This window comes from Pimephales promelas, chromosome 12, assembly GCF_988280905.1.
Source record: "Pimephales promelas chromosome 12, fPimPro1.hap1.1, whole genome shotgun sequence".
Taxonomy (NCBI): domain Eukaryota; kingdom Metazoa; phylum Chordata; class Actinopteri; order Cypriniformes; family Leuciscidae; genus Pimephales; species Pimephales promelas.
The window spans coordinates 11,375,461-11,398,397 of NC_142780.1; the positions used below are offsets into that span (position 1 = coordinate 11,375,461).

Consider the following 22,937-nt stretch of genomic DNA (forward strand, 5'->3'; position numbering starts at 1 on the left):
ATTTAGTTTACAAAAACACAAGGTCTTGATGTTAATAAGAGTGTACACACACAAAAAAGAAGACCCTCTATAGTTTATAATCATGTATTGATTTTATTTGTATGACCATTAATGACGGAGTATTTTAAGTTTATGTTGCAGCTATGTGAGAAAAAAAAAAAAGATCTGTCCTAATGTTTTGTTTTGTTTTGTTTTTTTTGTTTTTTTCCCCCCAGTTATGTTCTGCTGGAACTGGTCGAGACAGAGAGGGACTACGTGAGAGACCTTGGTGCAGTCGTGGAGGTGGGATTATATTCAGTTCTTTTAACAAACACCGCACTGAGATCGCTATGGTGACCACTTGTAACACAAACACAATAGGCAGCTGCTGTCAGGGTTAAGTTCTATTTGTTCAGTAGTAGTATATATCTATTGAGGACTTACACAATTTGTTGTGAATTGATCACATGATCTGTTTCACTGTTAGGAGTGTCTCTCTGAAAGGAAATTAGATTGGTTTGGATTTGTTGGTAATTCAGAATGCTGTGTTTTATCTGTCACTATCTACATGGTAACTGTACTTGTGTGTTCTGGCACCTGCAGGGCTACATAAGCAGGATGAAGGAGGAGGGTGTACCCGACGACATGAAGGGCAAAGATAAGATTGTCTTTGGGAACATTCACCAGATTTATGACTGGCATAAAGAGTATGTGAAAAGGATGCATCCTCTCAAATTCCATATTAAGACCCTAGTTTAATTTTCTGGCATTAATGCTAATGTAAACCTCTGCTCTTTGTAGCTTATTTCTTAGTGAACTGGAGAAGTGCTTGGAGGATCCTGATAGGCTCGCACCACTGTTTATCAGACAGGTATAATGTGATTTCACTCTTACTAAAGGCCTATCCGGGTGGGACTATTTTTCGAAACGATGTTTGAATTCAATTCTTATCACTCGCCATCTGTGATTTCATGTACGATTTGGTCTGGATTAACATCACCATGTTTATTACAGAGGTGGGGGTGTTTTATTCTAGATGTGGGCGTAACAGAAAATCATGTGCTGTGCTTGACGTATGATATATGTCTTTTAATTTATTATTAAATTGTTGTTATTGTTGATATAATTTGAATTTATTATAAAAACCTGTTTATAGCAGTGGCTGTTTATAATACATTTGCAAAAGTGAGAGAAGTATCTTACTTAGCATGTTTCTGCAATTTGGCTCTATTTATTAATTTTAAAATGTTATTTTCACTGGAGACCATCCATATTGAAACTAATTTTGCCAAATGGTAGCTCAGGTAGGTCAAAAAATGCAGGTGGAGAAGCATTAGGATAATGCAATATCAGCAATCACAGACATTCACATCCGGTCTGGATTAGAGGACCGTTGCGAAAAGCAGTAGATAATTTGCCCTGGAATTTTTAAAAAGATTGTGTGAGATAAACAGACTCGGTAAAATCACAAATTACTGTGAAACACAATTTTTTTTCTACAACCCCCTGGAAAACTAGTCCCGTCCGAATAGGACTTAAGACAACTACAATAGCAAGGTGCATCTGTGTTCAATTCAAAGGTGAAGTGTGTATTTTATGTTCCACTACACAAAAGATTTTCGTTTTTTTTTTTTTTTTTTAAGTGTCAGAAAATGCGTAATTTATAAAATGAACGGCTTTAGATAAACGAATCTGATTGTGATGTTCTGTGTTGGTTTTATTTAGTGTAATCTCAGTTTGTATGTTCTTATTTCCTGTTTTCTTTGTTCCTTTAGTTTCCATTGCTAGTTTGTTTCTATAGTTATACTAATAGTTTATTTAGTATGATGATTAAGGATAATGATTCTGAGTGTGAAATTTTGTTTTGACTACAGGAACGAAGACTGCACATGTACATTGTGTACTGCCAAAACAAGCCTAAATCAGAGCACATTGTTTCAGAGTACATCGACACATATTTTGAGGTAAGACTCAAGTCACTAGGTGTTTCTCAATGTCAAGGATACTTCCTTGGCAGGACGGGTCCTTCCAAGTCATTTCCTTCAGAGGCTAGGCAAGGGTCCTCTTTAGCGTTCGGAGAACATGTAAATGGAACAGGCTAGCAAGTGCACGTCATTGCGTCATTACATCAGTGAAAGGTCCGCTTCGGCGCTGCAAAAATAATTGTGCCGGTGTACTGCACTGTTTAAATACACTTGACAGTCCTTATTTTGTCTTGTCAGTCCTCATAGAAATAAATAAATAAAGGGATAATGTATAACCAGGCGGTTGTTATAGTGAATACAACCCCGCAAACTCTAAAGCAGAGGGGTCTTGATCAGCCGGTTGTATTCGCTGTAACAACCGCCTCGCTATACATTTTCCCACTTATAACATGGCTACCTACCAAATAAATCAATAATTTGACACAAAATATTGATTTAAAAAGGAGTTTATTCATTCAAAAACGATATTACCGGAGTTAACAGAACTACCTCCATATAGCAACATGATCTAACGTTAGCTGTTAAAACACATGCAATTGTAAAATATGTGACCAACAAAAAAGGCTATGAAGTAAAAATTAAAAAGTTAATCACCAGTAAAAGGGAACAGCTTTAAATCCCCTCAGCAAATTTGAGCCAATATGTTAAATAGTTTAACAAACATTAAATAAATGGCTAAACTGAAATTATACTTGCTTACATTTGAAAGCATATTGCCGTTATCACTCCGACTCCGCTAACGGTCGACATTTTTTTATTTTTTGAACAAGACAGCAAAGCTGCGCATAGGATTGTGGGTGATTTAAGAGCGCGAAGGCTACACATATGCATCCTTTCCTGTGTATGGGATATTTTCCGAACGAAGGACTCAGTCCTTGGTTGAAATTCTGAGGATCCTCGACATTGGAACAGTCCTTCGACGGACGTCGATGACGTAGCATCCTCGAAATTCTGGCTTCCGAGGATCCTTCCTTGACATTGAGAAACGCCTACTGTGTGCATCCTGCCTGACATTTAAAACCTGAGTCATGAAAAGTTAGACAGACTCATAACCACACTCATCTTTTCTTTGCATCTTCATCAGGAATTAAAGCAGAGGTTAGGCCACAGGCTACAGATCACGGATCTGCTGATTAAACCAGTGCAGCGGATCATGAAATACCAGCTTCTGCTGAAGGTCAGCCAGGGAAATTGCAGAAGCAATGTAGACATTCTTTCTAGTATTATCATGCTTATGTGAAGCATGGATGATCTTTGAGAAAACATCTGTTTCTTGTTTTATTCTGACATCCTTGTTCTGATTGCATCATTTTAGGATTTCCTTAAGTTCTCCAAAAAGGCTGGTTTGGACACTGTAGAATTAGAGGTGAGTGTATTTGTTAAGACATGGATTGGTAATTAACTTTTAAAAAACACCTAGCAACACCCTAGTAACGACCCACGACACCTTAGTAATACACTGGCAAATGTTACACAAGCAAGCACCAATCATGTTTTCTTTAGAAAAATTAAAAATGTAGTTGTTAACATTGCTGAATCCTCTCTCACAGAAAGCGGTAGAGGTGATGTGTGTTGTTCCTAAACGCTGCAATGACATGATGAATGTTGGACGCCTCCAAGGATTTGATGTAAGATGAATTTCCTTTTTTACAAAAAAATTAGTTTACCATCAACTGTTGTATGTACATAAATTAGCAGTAATTCCTTTAATTCTGATTCAGCTAAAAGGCAACAAAACAAACCAAGAATGACAGTGAATTTTCATCATTCCCTGGAAAGAGTTTAGATGCCTGGCAAAATTCACACTCCGAGCAACTAAAACACTGACTTTCCAATTTAAAAACATGGGTGCATCACACAATATTTTTTACTGCATAGAGAGTCTTGTTGTCAATTTTTATCAGTGTTGTAGTCGAGACCACCTCACTCGAGTCCGAGTCGACACCGAGACCAGAGAGAGTCGAGTCCGAGTCAAGACCGAGTCCATAGAGAGTCGAGTCCGAGACCAGAGACGGTCGAGTCCGAGTCGAGACCGAGACCAGTGAGGGTTGATTACCTAATTTACTTTTATTTACTTAGAGAAATCCTTTTTTTTTTTACTGAATTTACTTAGAGTTTAAAAAATATGATCAGTTTAGGGTAAAAAGGCCACATAGTAGGTGGTGTTAAAGGATTAGTTCACTTTTGAAAAAACTTTTGCTGATAATTTACTCACCCCCATGTCATCCAAGATGTCCATGTCTTTCTTTCCTCAGTCGAAAAGAAATTTAGGTTTTTGATGAAAACATTCCAGGATTTTTCTCCATATAATGGACTTCAATGGGAACCGGATGGTTCAAGTATCAAAAGACGATTAATAACTGTTTCAGATGCAGCTTCAAATGTCTTTAAACGACACCAGACGATGAATAAGGGTCTTATCATGCGAAACGATCGGTTATTTCAAAACTTATTCCAAAAATGTAACTTTTCAAAGGACAAATGCTAGCCTTGCTGTATTCTGTGAGGCGCGTTTGCAACGTCACGTATTACGTAATTACGTTCAAAAGGTCACGGGCGACGTAGCCGGAAGTACAGAGTCAGTGTTTACAAGTTGAACGCATAGGTTGAACGTGCAAACTAACTCAAACACCGTTTACAAAAAAAGGAATTAAAAGGAAAAACAACGATGTCGGACGATTTTGATTCTGTACTTCCGGCTACTTCCGAGTCCATGACAAGACCAAGACCATTAAAATATGGTCTCGAGTACTACAACACTGATTTTTATTATACAACATTTTTTCAAACAAAGCAGTTTTCTGTTTGCTAACGCAGCAAATCCACATGGCTAACTTGAACCTGTTGTGAAATAGGGAAAATATCAAAATTCCAGATCATGTTGATTCCTATTGAAATTACTGTATTTCATCTCACATGCGAAATTGTGTTAATGTGTAATGTAAATGTGACCACACGTTGAATGTAAATAAGCCTTTACCATGGGATGGATTACTAAGAGTCTCATTTTCATTTAATACTTTTTATTAGAGTTTTGTACTTTTTGTGGTATGTTTGCACATGCTAGGGAGTTTGAACTTGTCTGTGGATTGAACATTGTTAATTTTCTGTTTGTGTTCAGGGTAAAATTGTAGCCCAGGGCCGACTGATTCTCCAGGACACCTTCATGGTCTCAGACCAGGACGGTGGTCTCCTTTCTCGCATGAAGGAGAGGCGCGTCTTCCTCTTTGAGCAAATAGTTATCTTCAGTGAACCTCTGGATAAGAAGAAGGGCTTCTCTATGCCAGGTTATCTGTTTAAGAACAGCATAAAGGTGTGTTGACAGAACCACTGCTGTTGAAAACACTGTGATCATAGCAACTAAAGACATATCATTCATCTCATTCTTCTTCTGTTGTCTATCTCTATCTCTACTCTGCAGGTCAGTTGGTTGGGTCTAGAGGAGAGTCCTGACAATGACCCTTGTAAGTTTATTTTAACCTCAAGGTCATCAACTGGCAGTATAGAACACTATGTCCTCCATTCTGCCAACCGGATGGTTTCCCAGGCCTGGATCCAGCAGATCAGCAGCATCCTGGAAAACCAGAGAAACTTCCTCAATGGTAATGCAATTTTAGAGTTTCCAACAAAGGAGGTTATTGGTTAAATATCTGTAAACCAAAAGGTTGTTGGTGTTAAGCCCCACAAACAAATCTTAACCTCAAGTTGGTCCTGTGGGATTGTTCCTGTAATATGTTTACTATATGTTGCTTTAGACCAGGAGTATCCAATCCTGCTCCTGGTGTGCCAATGTCCTGCATAGTTTAGCTCCAAGCTGCCCCAAAACACACTGATTAGCTGTTTCAGGTGTGTCTAAGGCCTCGTCCACATGAAACCAGAGCTTTCCCTATCCGATTTTTTTTTCCTCGTTCTAAAAAAAGGTCCGTAAACACGGAGGCGTCTCGAAAAATATCTGCGTCCACATGAAACCACTGAAACCGACTGAAAACGATGTAGTAGGCATCCCAAGACCAGTATGTGGCGCTGTAATTCTGCCATAGATATCCAATTAAAATGTGAGAAGAAGACTTAGAGCATGCGTATAAAACCTTGCACACTGTAGGCAGTAAAATAAAAGGCTATGAAATAATATTACGCACAGTTGCTTATTTTCTTTTTTACCAAGAACTTTATTGAAAAAGCATAAATTGCCTGGTACATATTCGATTAGTTTGCGGACTCAGAAAGCTTGCCACAAAGAACCGGCAAAAGTAACGAATGTGTCAAATGTATAGACATTTGAATTGTTTATTAATAAACTAATGTTTTCTGTGTCATTCTTGACTAAAAAGAGGAAGTTGATGATGCTGACTCGCCACTTCGCAGTATTGTGAACGCGCCTTTGGGGTAACGTAGGCTAATGCACTTCATACGGATTAGGCTATAAGAGAGAGTATCTGTTTCTGTTCGTTTTTAATTGTTGTTTGTCAGTGTTGTTTAAACGTAGACATTTCAAAATTTCTATATATTTCTGAGTTTCGGTTCATGAGACGAGCTCCAGTTCAAGAGCAATGCAAGTTATATCGCGCTGGGACGTCCATGTCCTGATATTCTGCTATAGCCTATATGTGCTTCTTTTATTAAATCCAGGTAACTAGTTGATGAAATATTTATTACAATAAATATACAATTTATAAAAAAAATTGTAATTTTTTTTTATATATATAAATAAAACGAAATTCACTTCAAAGAAGGGCTTTATGCAAAACAAAACTTAATGTGGCCAAAATTAGGTCTCCCGATATTGCGCAAATGCACGCGGTTCACTTTTCATAATCAACATAGATTCAATAAAAAAAAAAACGTATTTAAACATAAATATTAAACTAAATACATTTCTTTAATGGATATAACACGTACGCTTAACCTACTAGCAGCATACGAAAAAATTGTATAGGCCTAAAAAAAGAAAAACACATTCAAGTAAATAATAAATTAAGGAATACAAGAGGCTCAGAAGTTTCTGCCGCATTATATTATATTATTATACAAGCATTTCGGCAGTTGTTGTTGTCTGACTAGTCGACACGTGGGGTGATGACATCATCGTTTCACAAAATATACGGATTGGCCGTCCACACGAAAACGCAAGGGTGTCGTTTTCAGATTTATCCACCTTGGGATCCGGTTTCACTCTCCCAAAACGCCGGATCCGTGTGGACGAAACGCCACTACGATAAAAAATTTATACGTATACAGCGAAACGCGTCTTCGTGTGGACGGGGCCTAAATAGGACTGGAGAATAGTGGACCTCTGGGAGCAGGACAGGACAGGATGGTTGAGTTATAGTATTTAAACTACTTGTCTCTTGTTGTCCACTCAGCACTCACTTCACCCATTGAATACCAACGTAACCATGTTGGAGCAAGCGGTCTTGGAGGACCCAGCAGCAGTGGACTTCCAGGGGGCAGCAGCAGCTCTTCCATGGGTCCCGGTTGCGGCTCCCGATCCCGAGTTTCCCGAATCCCTCAACCTTCCTCTCGTCTCCCTCAGCCTGTGCAGCACCACCACGCCCCCACCCCAGATGACCGCACTTCAGGTACGTGCCCTCTTCCTGACCAGGACCTTAACGGTGAGGTCCCTAGGATGCGGGTCCTGGAGAGCCCCTTGAAGGAGCTACGTGAGGAAGCCCGAACAGGGACACCTATTCCAAGAACTCCAGTTGCGTCCCAGTCTCTTACCCTAACGAAGCCTCGTCTAAGAGTGCCGTCACCCATTCTCTCCCCCTTGAACCCTCAGAACTTTATACCTTTCACACCAGGCGTCCAAGCCCAGAAGGGTTCCCCTTTTTGGGTCTCGATGCCAGCTTCTCCCACTGGCAGGCCCGGCTCTTACACAGAGCAGAGTGACACGTTAAGTCGCAACCAGTGTCAGACTCGCAGGCACTCGGCCCACAGTAAGGAGTTGGACCGCATCAGTACTTGCTCCTCCACCAGTGAGCAGTCCCTGCACTCCACTCACAGCAATGGGGTAAGAGCCAAACTCTAGCTCCTGGCTTCAGTGAGGCCTAGTCCTACTTCACCTCCACCTCCAGCTTCATACTAACCCGCTGGGGAGTGTAATTGTGCCTTGTCCTGGAACTAAAAGAGGATTTTCACATGCTGTTGTGGATATTAACTGGCCTGGTTTGACTGTGCTGAGCAACTAACAATGTACACTGTTAAACAGGATAACTTCTCAAGAGTTTCTCAGTGCATCCATTGACTATCTTCTGCTGATTCTATCTGCTTTGAACTGGCAGGATTTCCTTTCCTTAACAGCCCGTGAATTATGCAAACATTGGGAGCACATAAACCAGCTAACTAACAATTACTAACATATTTTTTTTTCTTTTTAACCTGCTTACGGCTTTTTTGACAGATTTAAAAAAATAATATCCACATATCCCCTGCAGGCTTATTTCCTATTGAAACAAGAACTTTTAGCAGTCCACTAGAAAATAGATGGTCATAAAAGCCACAAAACTCCCATATTGATTTCTTGTTGTCTTGAAAGGTTAGATTTCCTCCCTCCGTCCTAACCAATAGAACTTTAAAGGGGAAATGAAGCAGTGAATCAAGTTTACATCATTTACAAGATGGATTTCCAATATAATCAACAATTATATAAGGAACATTACAAATGTAAACATTTAGAAGAAAAAAAGAAAAAACTTTGTATCTTTCGCCGCCAGGGCGCCGCCATTGTGCAGTTGACGTCACGGGGTTGGTTGGCTCAAGTTTAACAGGCTCTGGGCATTGAAAATCGCGACATCAATCTGTGTTTATACCAGTGTTTTGACCGCGAACGACTAATGTTAGGTACAGAAATTAGACAAAAAGACGACGTCTCATGTTATATGTTGACAAACTGCACATAGAAACATTGTTCGCGATGTCTGCCGTCATATTCCCGTCTCGTCAACACCATGTAACGTTAAGTTACGTTGCTGTGTAGAACAGTCAGTGGTGGTTTGGGGTGGAGAGCGGGTTTGCAACGCTAACTTACCAGGTGTCAGTGTGGCTGTTGTCCTGCGATGCCCTCCGTGTCAGAGTCCATCTGCTGTCAAGAGGTTGATCTTGAGCATGTGTTGCGTGGTCAATTCTGCATCACCGGCGCACACGTTTACCATGCTGTGCCGGGAGTTAGACGTGTGGAAGCGGCGATGCTTTCCCTGAAGGATGTTAGAGCGGAGACACTTTTTCCTAGTATATGTAGGCTGTAGCTAACGTTACTAGCACTACCAGTGCGAAAATATGGACGTTTCATTTCCCCTTTAACATACGTGCTAACTTACATGTTATTGACGAGACGGGAATATCTGATGGCAGACATCGCGAACAATGTTTCAGTTTGTCAACATATAACATGAGACGTCGTCTTTTTGTCTAATTTCTGTACCTAACATTAGTCGTTCGCGGTCAAAACACTGGTATAAACACAGTTTGATGTCGCGATTTTCAATGCCCAGAGCCTGTTAAACTTGAGCCAACCAACCCCGTGACGTCAACTGCACAATGGCGGCGCCCTGGTGGCGAAAGATACAAAGTTTTTTCTTTTTTTCTTCTAAATGTTTACATTTGTAATGTTTCTTATATAATTGTTGATTATATTGGAAATCCATCTTGTAAATCATGTAAACTTGATTCACCGCTTCATTTCCCCTTTAAGGGTAATCACACTGACAGTAATTTGCTGTGACAAAGATATAAATCATATTTTCCTTGAACTGCTCTCACTTGCTTCATTCATGCTCTCTTAAATGTCCAGCTTGCTAAATGTTTCAACACATTTCACATACAAACACAGTGAATAAAATGTAAATCCTGTCAAATGTGTGGTGTTATGCTGACGTTTTGCTTATGTGTCTGCTCTCAGAGTGAAAGCAGCAGCAGCAGCAGCAGTGTGTCGACCATGTTGGTGACCCAGGACTATGTGGCTCTAAAGGAGGATGAGATCAGTGTACATCAAGGAGAGGTTGTGCAGATATTGGCCTCTAACCAGCAGAACATGTTTCTAGTTTTCCGTGCCTCGACAGAACAAGGCCCAGCAGCTGAGGGCTGGATCCCCGGTTACGTTTTGGGTCACACCTCCTCCATCATTCCCGACTACCCCGACGGAACCCTCAAGTGAGGATTATTTTTTTTTTTTTTGTTATTTATTACAGATGGACTAAGTAGTCAGATCTAGGATGAAGAAGCACCATATGGTTTGACTTTTTTTTTTATTATTTATTATGCACAATGCAATGTAACGTTTGCTTACCAGGGGTAACCTTAGCCATGTGTGATACTATTGGCACACGGAGGCGTAATCACTGGCACGTAAGCAATGAAAGCGAATAATTAAATAAAATGGGTGCAATAATTATTTTGTTTATTCTAAAAATACTAAAGTAATGTACATCTGCCAAACAGCTATCTTTATGGTTGGGTATACGGTACCTTCAGCTTCACAATGTTTTGTCATTGTCATACTGTGTGCAGTGTAGTGTAGTGCAATATGTATAATAACAGATTTTATTCATAGCGGGGTATTCAGGGATTAAGGGATTCATTAATGGATGTTTATGGAAGCTTGTTTCAGCCACAGAATAACATTTTAAAAGATAATTCAGACTTTATGACTTTATGACTCACAATTGCAACTTTATATCACATCATCATATTTAGCAATTGCGACTTGCGAGATGTAAACCCGTCTCTTTTTTTTGTAAAGATGATGTAAAAAAGATGTACAACTTTTTTGTATAAAAAAAAAGTCAGAATTGTAAGATAAAAAGTCACAATTACCTTTTTTATTTTTTATTCTTTGGTGGAAACAAGCTCCTATAGATATATTCTTTATATTAAGTGTAAAATGTTCTTTCAAGGAGTTAAATGCATCAGAAATGTCTTGTCAATTATTCGCCAATAATGTCACAAATAATTCACCTTTCTTACTACTATTATTATATTATATTATATTATATTATTTCCTTTATACATTTACAGCAAAATCAGAGTTCAAGCAGTTGTAGCTTAAAATTAAAAAATTAAAAAGTAGATAAATATGAATATTTATCAATGAACCATGATGAAAATCAGCCTATTTGAAAAATATTTTTAGCTGATGCTAACTTGAGGTAATTTTTAAATATAAGTTCATATAGTTTTATTCAATCAACAAGTTATATTACATTTGGTGGGAAAACAAAGGATGTGATGTTCAGAACGTGGTACAGTAATTATGATAATGGGAATACTCACTAACTACAGGCCTTTCTAATTTTATGTTATATAACTGTGATGTTCTGTAAAACAACAAGCCTTAAAACACTTTATTTTTATTACTGCTGAAAATTAGATCATTTACAGTGAAATACGTTTTCTCTCAGGTACTGTATGTCGCCAGGCCAGTGTAAAATACATCATTCTTGTCAATATAGCAAAATAGCAAAAACAAAAAAAGTTATCTTGACTCCATCTAGGGGTATATTATATTATATTATATTGTAGTACACATTATTTTAAGGTGAAGTTGTTACAGTTTAATTACACAAATGTATTAAAACATATTAATTAAGTACATGTGCTTACTATAGGGTTAAGTTTAGGGTTTGATTTAGGGTTAATTGCTTGTAATTATTTATAATTTAGTATTATTACTATATTAAGTACATGTAGCTATTACACCTCAATATAAAGCACTATATTATAATATATAATATTAATTATATAAAAGCAGTTAAGTTTTAAAATAATGGGTCTCAAAACCTCAAAACCCATCATCCTTCTGTAATAAATTTCAAAACTGAACAGGATACTCAAATAAATGTTGAATGGGACTTGATTTTATACTTAAGGAATTGATTAAAAAAACATTTTAAAGACGTCTAGGTTACAGTATGTAACCTCGCTTCCCTCAGAAGTGAAACTCTATACTGCTGCATCATCAGTTCCACTTTTTTGAGTAATGTGCACTGGTGAATTGTCACAATAAAACATAGAATGTGTATCAAGCATGTAAACAGGTTCATTTTGAGTTCATGTGGACCTTAATTTGCTACGAATGATGTAAGTGCGAAAACATCAGTTGATATTGACGTCTTGTTTGTTGTCTAATGTTCATAGTCTAACTGTGACTTGGTAGTCTCAAGAACAGCGCTATTTTTGTCACACAGGAAGTCTTCATCATGGCACACAGCTCTCCGCATCAGACGAAAGTCCGAAAAGAGAGACAAAGAGGGCAGAAAAGAGAACAAACCAGAGAATGGCTTTCGCAAGTCTAGAGACGGACCCGCCAATAAGGTTTCTGTAAAGGTATTGCTCTAACAGTCTGATGATTCATTATGTAATTCATTTCACGGTTTTGACAAATTTCACGAATGAAGCATTACATTGTTGCTCTCTTTTTTTCAGCTTTTGAATCCCAACTACATTTATGATGGTAAATAAGAATATTGCTCTTTCATTCTTGGAAATCTCTCTGAATATATTGAATGTGTTCATTTGTCATAATGAAACGGCCATATGACTGTGTGTTTCTGAATTGCTGGCAGCAGTTCCCCCAGAGTTCACGGTCCCCCTGTGTGAGGTGGTGTGTGACAGGGGTGACAGTGTTACTCTCCGCTGTAAGATCTGTGGGCAGCCCAAAGCCTCGGTCTGCTGGAGAGGCCCTAACCAGAGCACTCTCAGCAGTGGTGGAAGATACACACTCACACACAGGTAAAACCAGTGCACAGACATCATCGTGTGTGTCATGCTGTTATACAGACTGCAGGTGGCGCTTTTGCTTTGTTTTCTGATGGAATGGATTGTGAGAGATGAACAGTCATTTTGCTACTTTCATTGCTTTTTACTGAAAGAAACTGGGTACGTGCTAAATATTTCCATGCGGTTTTCTTCTTCGTTGTTCTTTGACTGCATTTGGTAGTTTGGACAAAAATCGTTTACTTTTCCTTTTTTTACTTTTTTAAAAAAAAAAATTTGTCGGTTAGACAAAATGGTAACACTTTGCAATGAGGTTCATTAATGAATTAACTAACATGAACTAACAATGAGAAATACATTTCTTACTGTATTAGTTCATATTTGTTAATGTTAGTTCATAAAAATACAGCTGTTGTATTTTTGTTAACTAATATATCTAATGTTAACAATTACAACCTTTGATTTTAATACATTAACTAAGATTAATAAATGCTGTAGAATATATTGTTTATTCGTAGTTCATTTTAATTAAAGGAAGTTATGTTGACTAGTGAACCTTATTACTGAGCTGCCAACTCTCACACATTGACGTGAGACTCGCACTATTGACCCTTTTCACATATCCATTTTCTCAGGAAGAGAAAAAAAAAATAGCGAAGCAAAGAGGACACTGACATCGACAGACTAGACAGAGAAGGTTACTATTGATTTGGAACAAATTTACAGCTCTCAGATTATGTCAATTTTATCACGAAATTCGAACTATAAATACCATTTTGGCACTTTCTGTAGCGCCTTAGTTCAAATGGCACGTCAAACCGATCATCTCTCTTCACTAGCCTAGTTAATAGTAAATAAACACAAATGATCAATAGGTGTGTGTGTTGAAAGATATGTATATGCCTCATACATACTGTAATATCAACCAATCAGTGTTTTTCAACCGCGGTAAGAGGTTAATAAAATAGCTGGAGTAGACTACAATGTCACATAACGTTACATTTACCTCAGGGAAGCCATTTAATGACCATAGCATGCAAGTTGGCTAGAAAAAAATAGTATTTCATAATATATTTAGTATTAGTATAAATGAGTATTTTGCTAAATATGTGCACTATATTACATATTTATTATATATTTTTTACTTATATCATTAAAATATTGTAAAGTTGTTTTATAAAAACCGCATTAGGCATTTAATTTGAGTTGTTATTTTTTTTTAACCATTAATAATACCAGCTGACAGGGCTCTCTGTGGTCTATGTTTACTGCTTTAGCTGTGATTTTCTTAAATCTACTGTAACTTATATGTATAATATGTATGCAAATAGAATCAAGATCGGAATAAAACCACAATAATTAAATTGAAATTGTAAAATTTGTATCAAGCAATAATAAAAGCAGTAGCCTATGCCAATTATTGCACCATGCTGTCACTAAACTTAGTGAAAGTGTGTGTAGTTAGGCTACCAAATGTTTTGACAACCATAATAGTGAACAAAAAGTTGGCAGATGTTTTAAAGTCTCACCCACAAATTTAATCTCTCGTCTTGGAACGTAGATTCTTTTTGAGCAAAATTCCTGATTACAATTTTAAAATGTTAGAATTAAAATGTTGCCGAAATGTAAGTGCTTTAAATATCAAATAATTAAGGAATAGTTCACCCATGATCCCATAATTTACTCACCCTCAAGCCTTCCTAAGTTTATATGACTTTCTTCTTTCAGCCAAACACAATTGGAGTTATATTAAAACATTTCTTGGCTCTATCCTGGCTAGTGCCAGAGTTTTTGAAGCTTCAAAAAGCGCATCCATTTATCTTGAAAGTAATTCATACAGCTCCAATGCCTACTCTATTCACTTCCATTGTAAAGCTTAAGAGCCAGGATATTATTTAATATCTCTGATTGTGTTTGGCTGAAAGAAGAAAGCCATTAGATACCTAGGATGGCTTGAGGGTGAGTAAATTTATGAGATCATTTAAATTTTTGGGTGTACTATTCCTTTAATTAAAAATTGTATTGGTTATCAAAAAAAAGCTTGGTTAAAAAAAGTAAAGCGCGATGTTGTAATGTAAAAATGAAAATGTACAATAATCGCTTCCAAAATAAAAGTTTGTGTTTACACGTTTGTGTTTTTTTTTTTTTTTTAATTTTTGTGTGTACTGTGTTTTATAATTATTTTGTTTATAGAAATACACACATATGCATGTATATAATTAAGAAAAATTTGTTATTTATATATAAAATATTTATATATTATATAAATTATGTATAAATATATATACAGTACATTCATGCAAATATTTCTGAAATATATACATGCATATGAGTGTATTTATATATACAAAATGATTACATACACACACATATATTATGTAAGCACAAATGTTTATTTTGGATGTGATTAATCATAGCCCAGCACTTTTTAATTTGACCAATGAATGATGTAATTGATCAGAATCTAGATATCCAGAGAAGTCAAGTCAAGTCACATTTATATAGCGCTTTTCACAATACAGATTGTATCAAAGCAGCTTCACAGTGATAACATGAAAGTAGTACAACACAGATCAACAACATTGCTAAACACTAAATAACCCCAACTGAGCAAGCCAAAAGCAAGGCGACAGTGGCAAGGAACCAAAACTCCATCAGATTGGATGGAGAAAAAACCTTGGGAGAAGCCAGGCTCAGTCTGGGGCCAGTTCTCCTCTGGCTTACATTCATATTGTTTATATATAAATATTAAATATAAATATTGTTTATGTATAAAACGGCGCCATAACATATCGCAGGCGTTGAGTCGTCTCTTCAGAAGCATGTTTTGAATAGACAGAACAATGCTGGTTTTGTGTCCTAATTATTTACTTTTTGTTCAGTGAGACAGGGGAAGTGACCCTCCGTATCTCACCTGCCGCTCTGGATGACAGTGGCACCTACACCTGCATCGCCTCCAATGACGTGGGCTCAGCGACATCATCAGCCTACCTCAGAGTGATCGGTCAGTGGATTTTCGTCCCACCGTGCTCAAAACAAAAACGTTCAACTGTACCAGCTGAGTTGCTGACGGAGTTGTTTTTTTTCCGTAGGCACTTCCTGTGACGGTATCCTCTGGAAGGATAACTTTGAGTCCCTCTACACTGAAGTCATGGAACTGGGGAGGTACCGTACAAATTAAATATCCTTACATACTGAATTATACGGAAGCCCTGAACCACAACCTAAAAAAAAAAAAAAAAATCTAGCGTTTTGAGATTAAAGTCGAAACATTTTGAGATTAAAGTTGAAACATTTCGATAATACAATCTTCCATAGAAATGTGTGCATTCATAACAGTGTGCATCCACTGGCTCAGAGCGCGCATGTGTGTGTGTAAAGAAATGCACTTGTGAAGTCGAACTGCCATGGATCAACACAAAATAGTAGCTTTTTACTTTTATCTGGGCTTTCAACACACACACACACACGCACACACACAGTGTGAAACACTCGCTATGCACCATTATTAATGCCTGTGTGCGCGGCAATGTGAAACAATGGCAAACAACGGAAGACTGTATTCTCATACTCTCGAAATATTTCGACTTAATCTCGAAATTGTCGATTTTTTTTATGTTGCGGTTCAGAGCTTCCGTAGAATTAGCTAAATGAAGACATAAAATAAAACATATTTATCTTTTACCTTTGTTTCCCGTCCGTCTTTAGAGGCAGGTTTGCTGTCACTAAGTGGTGTGAGCAGAGAGGAAGCAGGCTATCAGTGGCGGCTAAGCTAGTAAATAAGAAGCTAATGCGTCGAGAGCAGGTGGTTCAAGAGCTGGGCGTCCTCCAATGTCTTCAGCATCCTCATCTTGTGGGCCTGCTGGACACCTTTGAGACCCCAACCAGTTATGTTCTCATCCTGGAGATGTATGTAAACTTCTTTTCTGTATCAATATAATCTTCTCACATGCTAATGATAATACTGTCGGTTTATTTAGGAAAATGTGAGTGTTTTGTTGAAACACATTTTCTCTTTTTTTGCATGTCAGCGCTGATCAAGGTCGTCTCCTGGACTATATTGTTAGCTGGGGGAACTTGACTGAAGAAAAGGTGTCTCTTTACCTACGGGATGTTCTAGAAGCTTTACACTACCTTCACACATGCAGGATTGCTCATCTTGACTTGAAGGTGGGCCTTCTCATTGAATCTTGTTTTAATCTGTTCCCTCAAAAATTTAAAAAACAGTCATTTTTATTTAAAACAAACGGAATATTAAAGACATTTTAAAAGTGTGATTTTTCTAGACCTAAAAAAGTGATGGAAATTTTGGCAACACTTTACAATAAGGTTTCATTAGTTAAAGGAGAACTCCGGCGAACAATGAACCTTTGGTCTAATAAAACGTCGGTACCTAGTAAACCATTCTCTGAGTTTTGTTTTCATGATAATCGAATAAAGAGTTTTATCTCTAAAAACTGTTTAGCGTATAATGCTAGTAATGGGGGCATTGAGTAAGTAAAAAGAAATCGCTAGTTTATACCACTAACAAGGCTCAAAATAGCCCCACACTAACGCAGTAACATAATGAGGCTCCATACATGCAAAACGAAGCATTTAAAACTTTGTAAGTGTACAGACCGTTTAATAAGAAGATACTTTATGAAGACAGTTCACTTCGCGTATACAGACAGGAGCCATCTTAAAAAATAGTCTCGATAAGTCGATCCCCGAACGCCATTCATACAGTTTTAGAAGTTCGTTGAACTTCATAGAGTTCAGATCACTCAGCACGACGTTCGTGGTTCGACTTATCGAGACTATTTTTTAAGATGGCTCCTGTCTCTATACGCGAAGTGAACTGTCTTCATAAAATATCTAATACGCTAAACAGTTTTTAGAGATAAAACTCTTTACATTCGATTATCATGAAAACAAATTTCAGAGAACGGTTGACTATGTACCGATGTTTTATTAGACCAAAGGTTCATTGTTCGCCGGAGTTCTCCTTTAACATCAGTTCCCTTTCATTCGATTACATCGGACGTAGTCGACGGTCGACTGAATGGGGATTGCGTCAGATTGCGCAGTGTGTATATTACACACTGCGGTACGGATATAAATACGGAAGTGGATGCACACACGAGTTGCCTTTCGCTTCAGAGCCAATCGAATTGATGTCTCTGAAGAGTGCTGTTGTTTACAGTGAGTATGACGACCGAGTGTGTCGGTGTTCTTCAGGAAGACACTCCCAGTGCTGGTGTTCTACAGCGGAGTGCAGCGGTGATCGCGAGCTTTGAGCTCTCAACTGCTGTTTTAACAGCAACACATTTCTAAGGATTTGTATGTGTTGACGGCTGGTTAGAGGGCAGAAAAGTGAGTGCTTCACTGTTTCAGTTCTCTGTTCAGTGTTGCCACGGCCATTCCCCTATGTGCTCTGGCGGGTCCTATTTCCTGAAAGAGCAACACGGGTGCGTTTGCGTCTTTCTTTTTCAAGATGTCATTCCACCTGTGCGTGTGACGGTCACAATTGCTGCATCACGTGTTTGAGCTATATATTTATGTATATATTAGAGGTGGGCATAGATTAATTTTGAAATTAATCTAGATAAAATGGCTCATTTGAATTCTACCAAAGGCGTGTGCTATACCCAAATAAATAACCTCTCAGGTAGGTTGTAATTAGGCCTAAATATGTTTTATACAAGATTTAACACTGGAATGTTCATATTATTATAAATAATGAGAGTAATCATAATTTTTTTCTTCTATTGTCAACTCTAGTTTTAAACAGCACGAAATAATAACTAAATCAGTTTTTTTTTTTTTTTTATCAAATCCCATTTGATCTGCTTTTCTTCTATGGAACACAAAATGAATTATTTTGTAGTGTCCGGGAAGCTCTTTTTCTTACAATACAAATAAATAGAGAGGGATGAAATATCTGATGAATGCATATAATGCATAATACAGAAATCGTTTGGTGAAACTGACGCATATAGCCTATAATCTAACGGCAGATGGAGTAAAACCGTAAATCTTCATTATGAGTCCAAATCATAAATACAGTCCATATTCACAATAACAGTTTAAATAAATAAGAGAATGGTTTAAACTATGTTTTACTTTTGATATAAACATTTAGATTAAATATGCCATTCTCATTAATGGAGTTAAACTCTTAAACTACATGAAATCATTACTGAGAAGTTATATATATATATATATATATATATATATATATTCAATAAATAGAAATAGACCTATTTGTTGTGGATGCATTGCTTTTGAACACTTTTCTTCTGGCATGCTGTTTTTTGATGTTTTAACTAGAGATTGTCTGAGAAAACTGTTTCGTGCAAATAATGCACAACCATGTCTATCTCTTCCATTAAAATCTCTTCCATTATCCATTAAAATATAAATCAATTAAAAATACTATTTGGCCAGTGGAAAAGATTGAGAAAAACTTTCTCTGAAATGTATTTAACACTATTTGATTTATTCATTCAAAAACAAGGCAAGGATATAGGCTACTAAAAAAAATGTTTGTAATAATGTGACGGCCCCCTCCTTATTTCATATTTTCCTAACGTCTTGTACCGTTAAACTTGGTATCACGTGGATGAATAATCATATGCAAATGATATGCAGATGAGGATATGCATAGTAAAACTAGGCATTGTAATCTCCATATATGGTTATTTCGGGGAGGAAAAGCACGTGCGCATAATCTCCCGCTGACTGGGATTTATAAAGTGAATTCTGCGCAGGTTCTGGCGTACGAACGGTTTTATAAATCTGAAAACTTTTGTGCGTACGCAAATTCTGCCTTATGTGCGTACGCACACTTTAAAGATGAAATCTACGCAAAGTTTTATACATGAGGCCCCAGGTGTAAATGCCCTCCGAAACTCCGATCACTCAAACCACATCAGAAGGTAGTCTTGGCCACATTCCAGACGAAACTGGACATGTGTAAATGCATCTGGTTGTTGAAACCACATAGCCTATGTAAATGTTACTACTCCCAAAAATGCTAAAAAAATAAAAATAAACGTGTGAGAGCGTGTTATAGGCCATATGTCATGTTATTTTAGTCAGACATGACGGCTACTGCGACTTCACCTCAGATGGGCAGCTGAGCGCCAATCAAACCAGCGCACCGCAATCTACCGCAAATCAAAGTGAAAGTAAGTCGCAGACGCTTAACACTACCATCTTCATTAAAAGTAAAGAAACTAAATGATCTTACCAGGTTGCCGCTCTCTCTTATTGCCGTCTTTGCTGATTTTGAAATTAGCCGATGATCAAAATGCAGCTCACATCTGTTGTTTTCGGTGACATGCACTTCATTAAATCCGCATAGCGTGGGGGAATTGAAGATCGAATTTACATCCGTTTTGCAAAAACACATGTATGTGACCAGGTGTAAATTGAATCGTTTTGATAAATCAGATAGCTATCCGATCTGAGAAAACGCATGAAGTGGCCAGGTGTAAACAGCCCCCTAGACGTGGCGCGGAGCTGCGCTTCTCGTTCGGTGTGCGACCCCTTACGGATGTGTATTTCCCTCATATTAAATATAAAATGCATAGAGACTGATATATTCCTAATGTCTGGATAAACAGACGTTTCAATATACTGGTTTTAAATGGCCCTTACAGTTATACAAAATATCGAAGTGAAAGTCATCATAGCTTGTGTGGTATAGTCAGCTCCCAACTCAACTGTGGGAATAGATTAACGGCGATATTTTTTTTATCGCCCGACAAGAGTCTCACGTTAACGCAGCACGTTAACGCCGATAACGGCCCACCCCTTGTATATATATATATATATGTTCAGCATGCTGAGGCAGCTTTTGTGGATGGCTCATGTTCTCATTGCAGGAATATGACTATCGCGCTGTTGAGACTGAGAGCCGCCTTTGTCCACGAAGTGCGAGTCCCCATTACCATGCCCGGGTGCCGTGTAGGATGGGTAATCAGAGGATAGTGATGGATGTCTCGCCCGGTAACCATTCCCTGTGGGGTCCTCACTCCTCCATCACACCTGAGCCGATGGAATTCCTGTTGAGCATGCTGGTCCCTCTGTAATGGACCCATCAGCTGTTTCAGTGGGAGTTCTCCCAGCTGTGTTATCTCCCTCTGTTAGTGTAACATTGCCCGAGCCAGATCCAGAAATGTCAGCTATGCTGAAACGGGCCGCCGAGGCTGCTGGGCTCGAGTGGAAACTCCCCCTTGTCCCGTTCAATCTCGGTTGGAGGATTGGTATCTCAGGGAGGGCCGCGCTGGTTCTCAGCTCGCCGCCCCAGTGCTTTTCTTTTCCGAAATGCATGGAGAGCTTATCAGGTGGTGAACGGCACCTTTCTCTGCCAGAAATTGCCTGAATAGCTTTCCCCCTCACTACTCTTGATGGAGGAGCGGTGAAGGGCTGCGAGGTGTCTCTCCATTGGAGTGGTCTGTCATGACACTGGTGCACCTGTGTCTGGCGGCCGCTGCCTTTTGGGAGGATTCTCGTCCCCCCCTAAGGCCTGTGAATTCTCTCATTTCGATGGGCAGAGTTTACAAAGCTTTGGGGCAAGCCGCCTCCTCTCGTATGCCATAGCGCTGCTACAGGTCTGTCAGGCCAGGGCACCCACGAGGGTAGCCCAGACCGTGCTTTAAAAGTGAGCACTGCACTGCAATCCAACCTCGCCCTCCGGAGTATGAGTGTTGTGGCGTGCGCCATCGGCCTGGCGATGTCCACCTTAGTTGTCCAGGAGTGCCATATTTTGCTCAGCCTGGTTGATATGGCGAATGCGGACAAGGTTCGGTTCCTGGTCTCCCCAATTTCCCAGGTTGGGCTGGTTCGCAATGCAACGGAGAGCCGGCCGCTCTAGGGACGCCCAGCCTGCTCCAGGCGCTGCCAAGCCAGATGGCAAGCGACAGCGAGAGCATTCCGGAGCGGACTGCCCAAGATGGACGAGGATGTTCTTGGAGTTGGTCGCCGATCCACTCCCTCCCCCCAGGTGAGGGCCGGGTAGAGTTTTTTTTTTTAGGTGTGTGTGTTCTGCTTCACCACTTTGCTGCCAAAAGAGAGAGTGGAGCAAGCGGTACCCACACTTCAAAGAAAGAGCAAATTCCTCTGTTCCTGGGCCCCAAGTGGGGAAGACTGGCCGTCTGCGCCCCTGTAAAGGCTTGCACCTAGGGCTGACTTCTAATAGTCGAGGATTCGACGATTCGATTCGGAGAGGTCTGATTCGACTATGAACGTTATAGTCGAATAGTACACGGCCAGTTCAACCTCATATAAATCAGGTTATGTGTGTCTCCCGCTCACGAGCGCTCACTCTTAACAGACACACTGTCCCCGGCGCTGCTTGCGCGTCACAGAATGTCCATCAAGCGCTCCTCGTTCACAGTAACAGGGTCGTCTCATTCAAGTCAGTGAGCCGCCGCACATTGAATATTTATATGAGTCATATGAGCTGCGAATGTAAGTTACGTGCCCGCCCCAGCACGCTCACACTAATAAACGCCTCACCTCCGGCGCCGCGCACTCGCTATATTCCCAGCACATCTAGTGGATGCATAACGCAAACCAAGTCAAACGTTTGACTGCAGTATCTTATGCGGTTCATAATCCGGTGCGCCCTATATATGAAAAATGTTCTGAAATAGGTCATTCATTGAAGGTGCACCTTAAAGTGCGGAAAATATGGTATACGCCTACATGCGTTTTATATTTAGCCTGAAATAGACAAGCATTCCTGCATGACAATGTTTTAAGTTTTAGGAGGCAAAATATATTTTTTGTAATTCTGTGAATTACACTGCTCAAATCAGATGAGGAAATGTTGGCTCTCCACAAAACATAAAATATTATTTTTCGTGTTCACAGAGGAAAAAACAATGTTACAGACATGACAGTTCTCCGACGGACACGAGCGCTCTGAAGCAGCACTTAAATACTGCTTTAAAACTTTCACAAACCTCAAACAGAAAAGCACAAAACCTTTCTTTAAAGTGAATTTGTTTTTTTTTATAATTTTTTTCTTTATTTCAATTAATGTTTTATCAACCAATTGTCTGGATTTAATAAATAAGAAGGAAAAGCAGACAATTACTGATAGGCCTAATCAAGGCACGGAGGCACCGATGTGTGGAGCTCGTCTCATAAATATAGTTACCACAACTCAGCAGCGTATGTATGTAAGTAGGCTATAGTCTACTCCACAGACCTGAAACATATATCTATATTGAAATGTCTAGTTGTAAATAGAACAATTCAAAACGAAAG

At 38.8% G+C, this 22,937-nt stretch overlaps 1 protein-coding gene across 7 annotated transcripts in view; it reads left to right on the forward strand.

The window, feature by feature from the left end:
- The window catches only part of triob (trio Rho guanine nucleotide exchange factor b), a 219,864-nt gene that overhangs the window by 191,463 nt on the left and 5,464 nt on the right, over window positions 1-22,937 (forward strand). For 4 of the 7 annotated variants that reach the window (XM_089117481.1, XM_089117482.1, XM_089117484.1 and 1 more), the window contains 18 exons: window positions 216-282; window positions 583-686; window positions 781-850; window positions 1,854-1,943; window positions 3,049-3,141; window positions 3,280-3,330; window positions 3,515-3,592; window positions 5,086-5,277; window positions 5,386-5,566; window positions 7,328-7,974; window positions 9,862-10,112; window positions 12,146-12,284; window positions 12,384-12,411; window positions 12,524-12,689; window positions 15,557-15,678; window positions 15,767-15,839; window positions 16,383-16,583; window positions 16,706-16,844. In XM_089117481.1, coding sequence (XP_088973607.1) covers window positions 216-282; window positions 583-686; window positions 781-850; window positions 1,854-1,943; window positions 3,049-3,141; window positions 3,280-3,330; window positions 3,515-3,592; window positions 5,086-5,277; window positions 5,386-5,566; window positions 7,328-7,974; window positions 9,862-10,112; window positions 12,146-12,284; window positions 12,384-12,411; window positions 12,524-12,689; window positions 15,557-15,678; window positions 15,767-15,839; window positions 16,383-16,583; window positions 16,706-16,844 — 2,692 coding nt within the window. Of the gene's footprint in view, window positions 1-215; window positions 283-582; window positions 687-780; window positions 851-1,853; window positions 1,944-3,048; window positions 3,142-3,279; window positions 3,331-3,514; window positions 3,593-5,085; window positions 5,278-5,385; window positions 5,567-7,327; window positions 7,975-9,861; window positions 10,113-12,145; window positions 12,285-12,383; window positions 12,412-12,523; window positions 12,690-15,556; window positions 15,679-15,766; window positions 15,840-16,382; window positions 16,584-16,705; window positions 16,845-22,937 lie in introns of those variants that run through there. The other 3 variants (XM_089117483.1, XM_089117486.1, XR_016145683.1) reach the window with 2 other exon arrangements.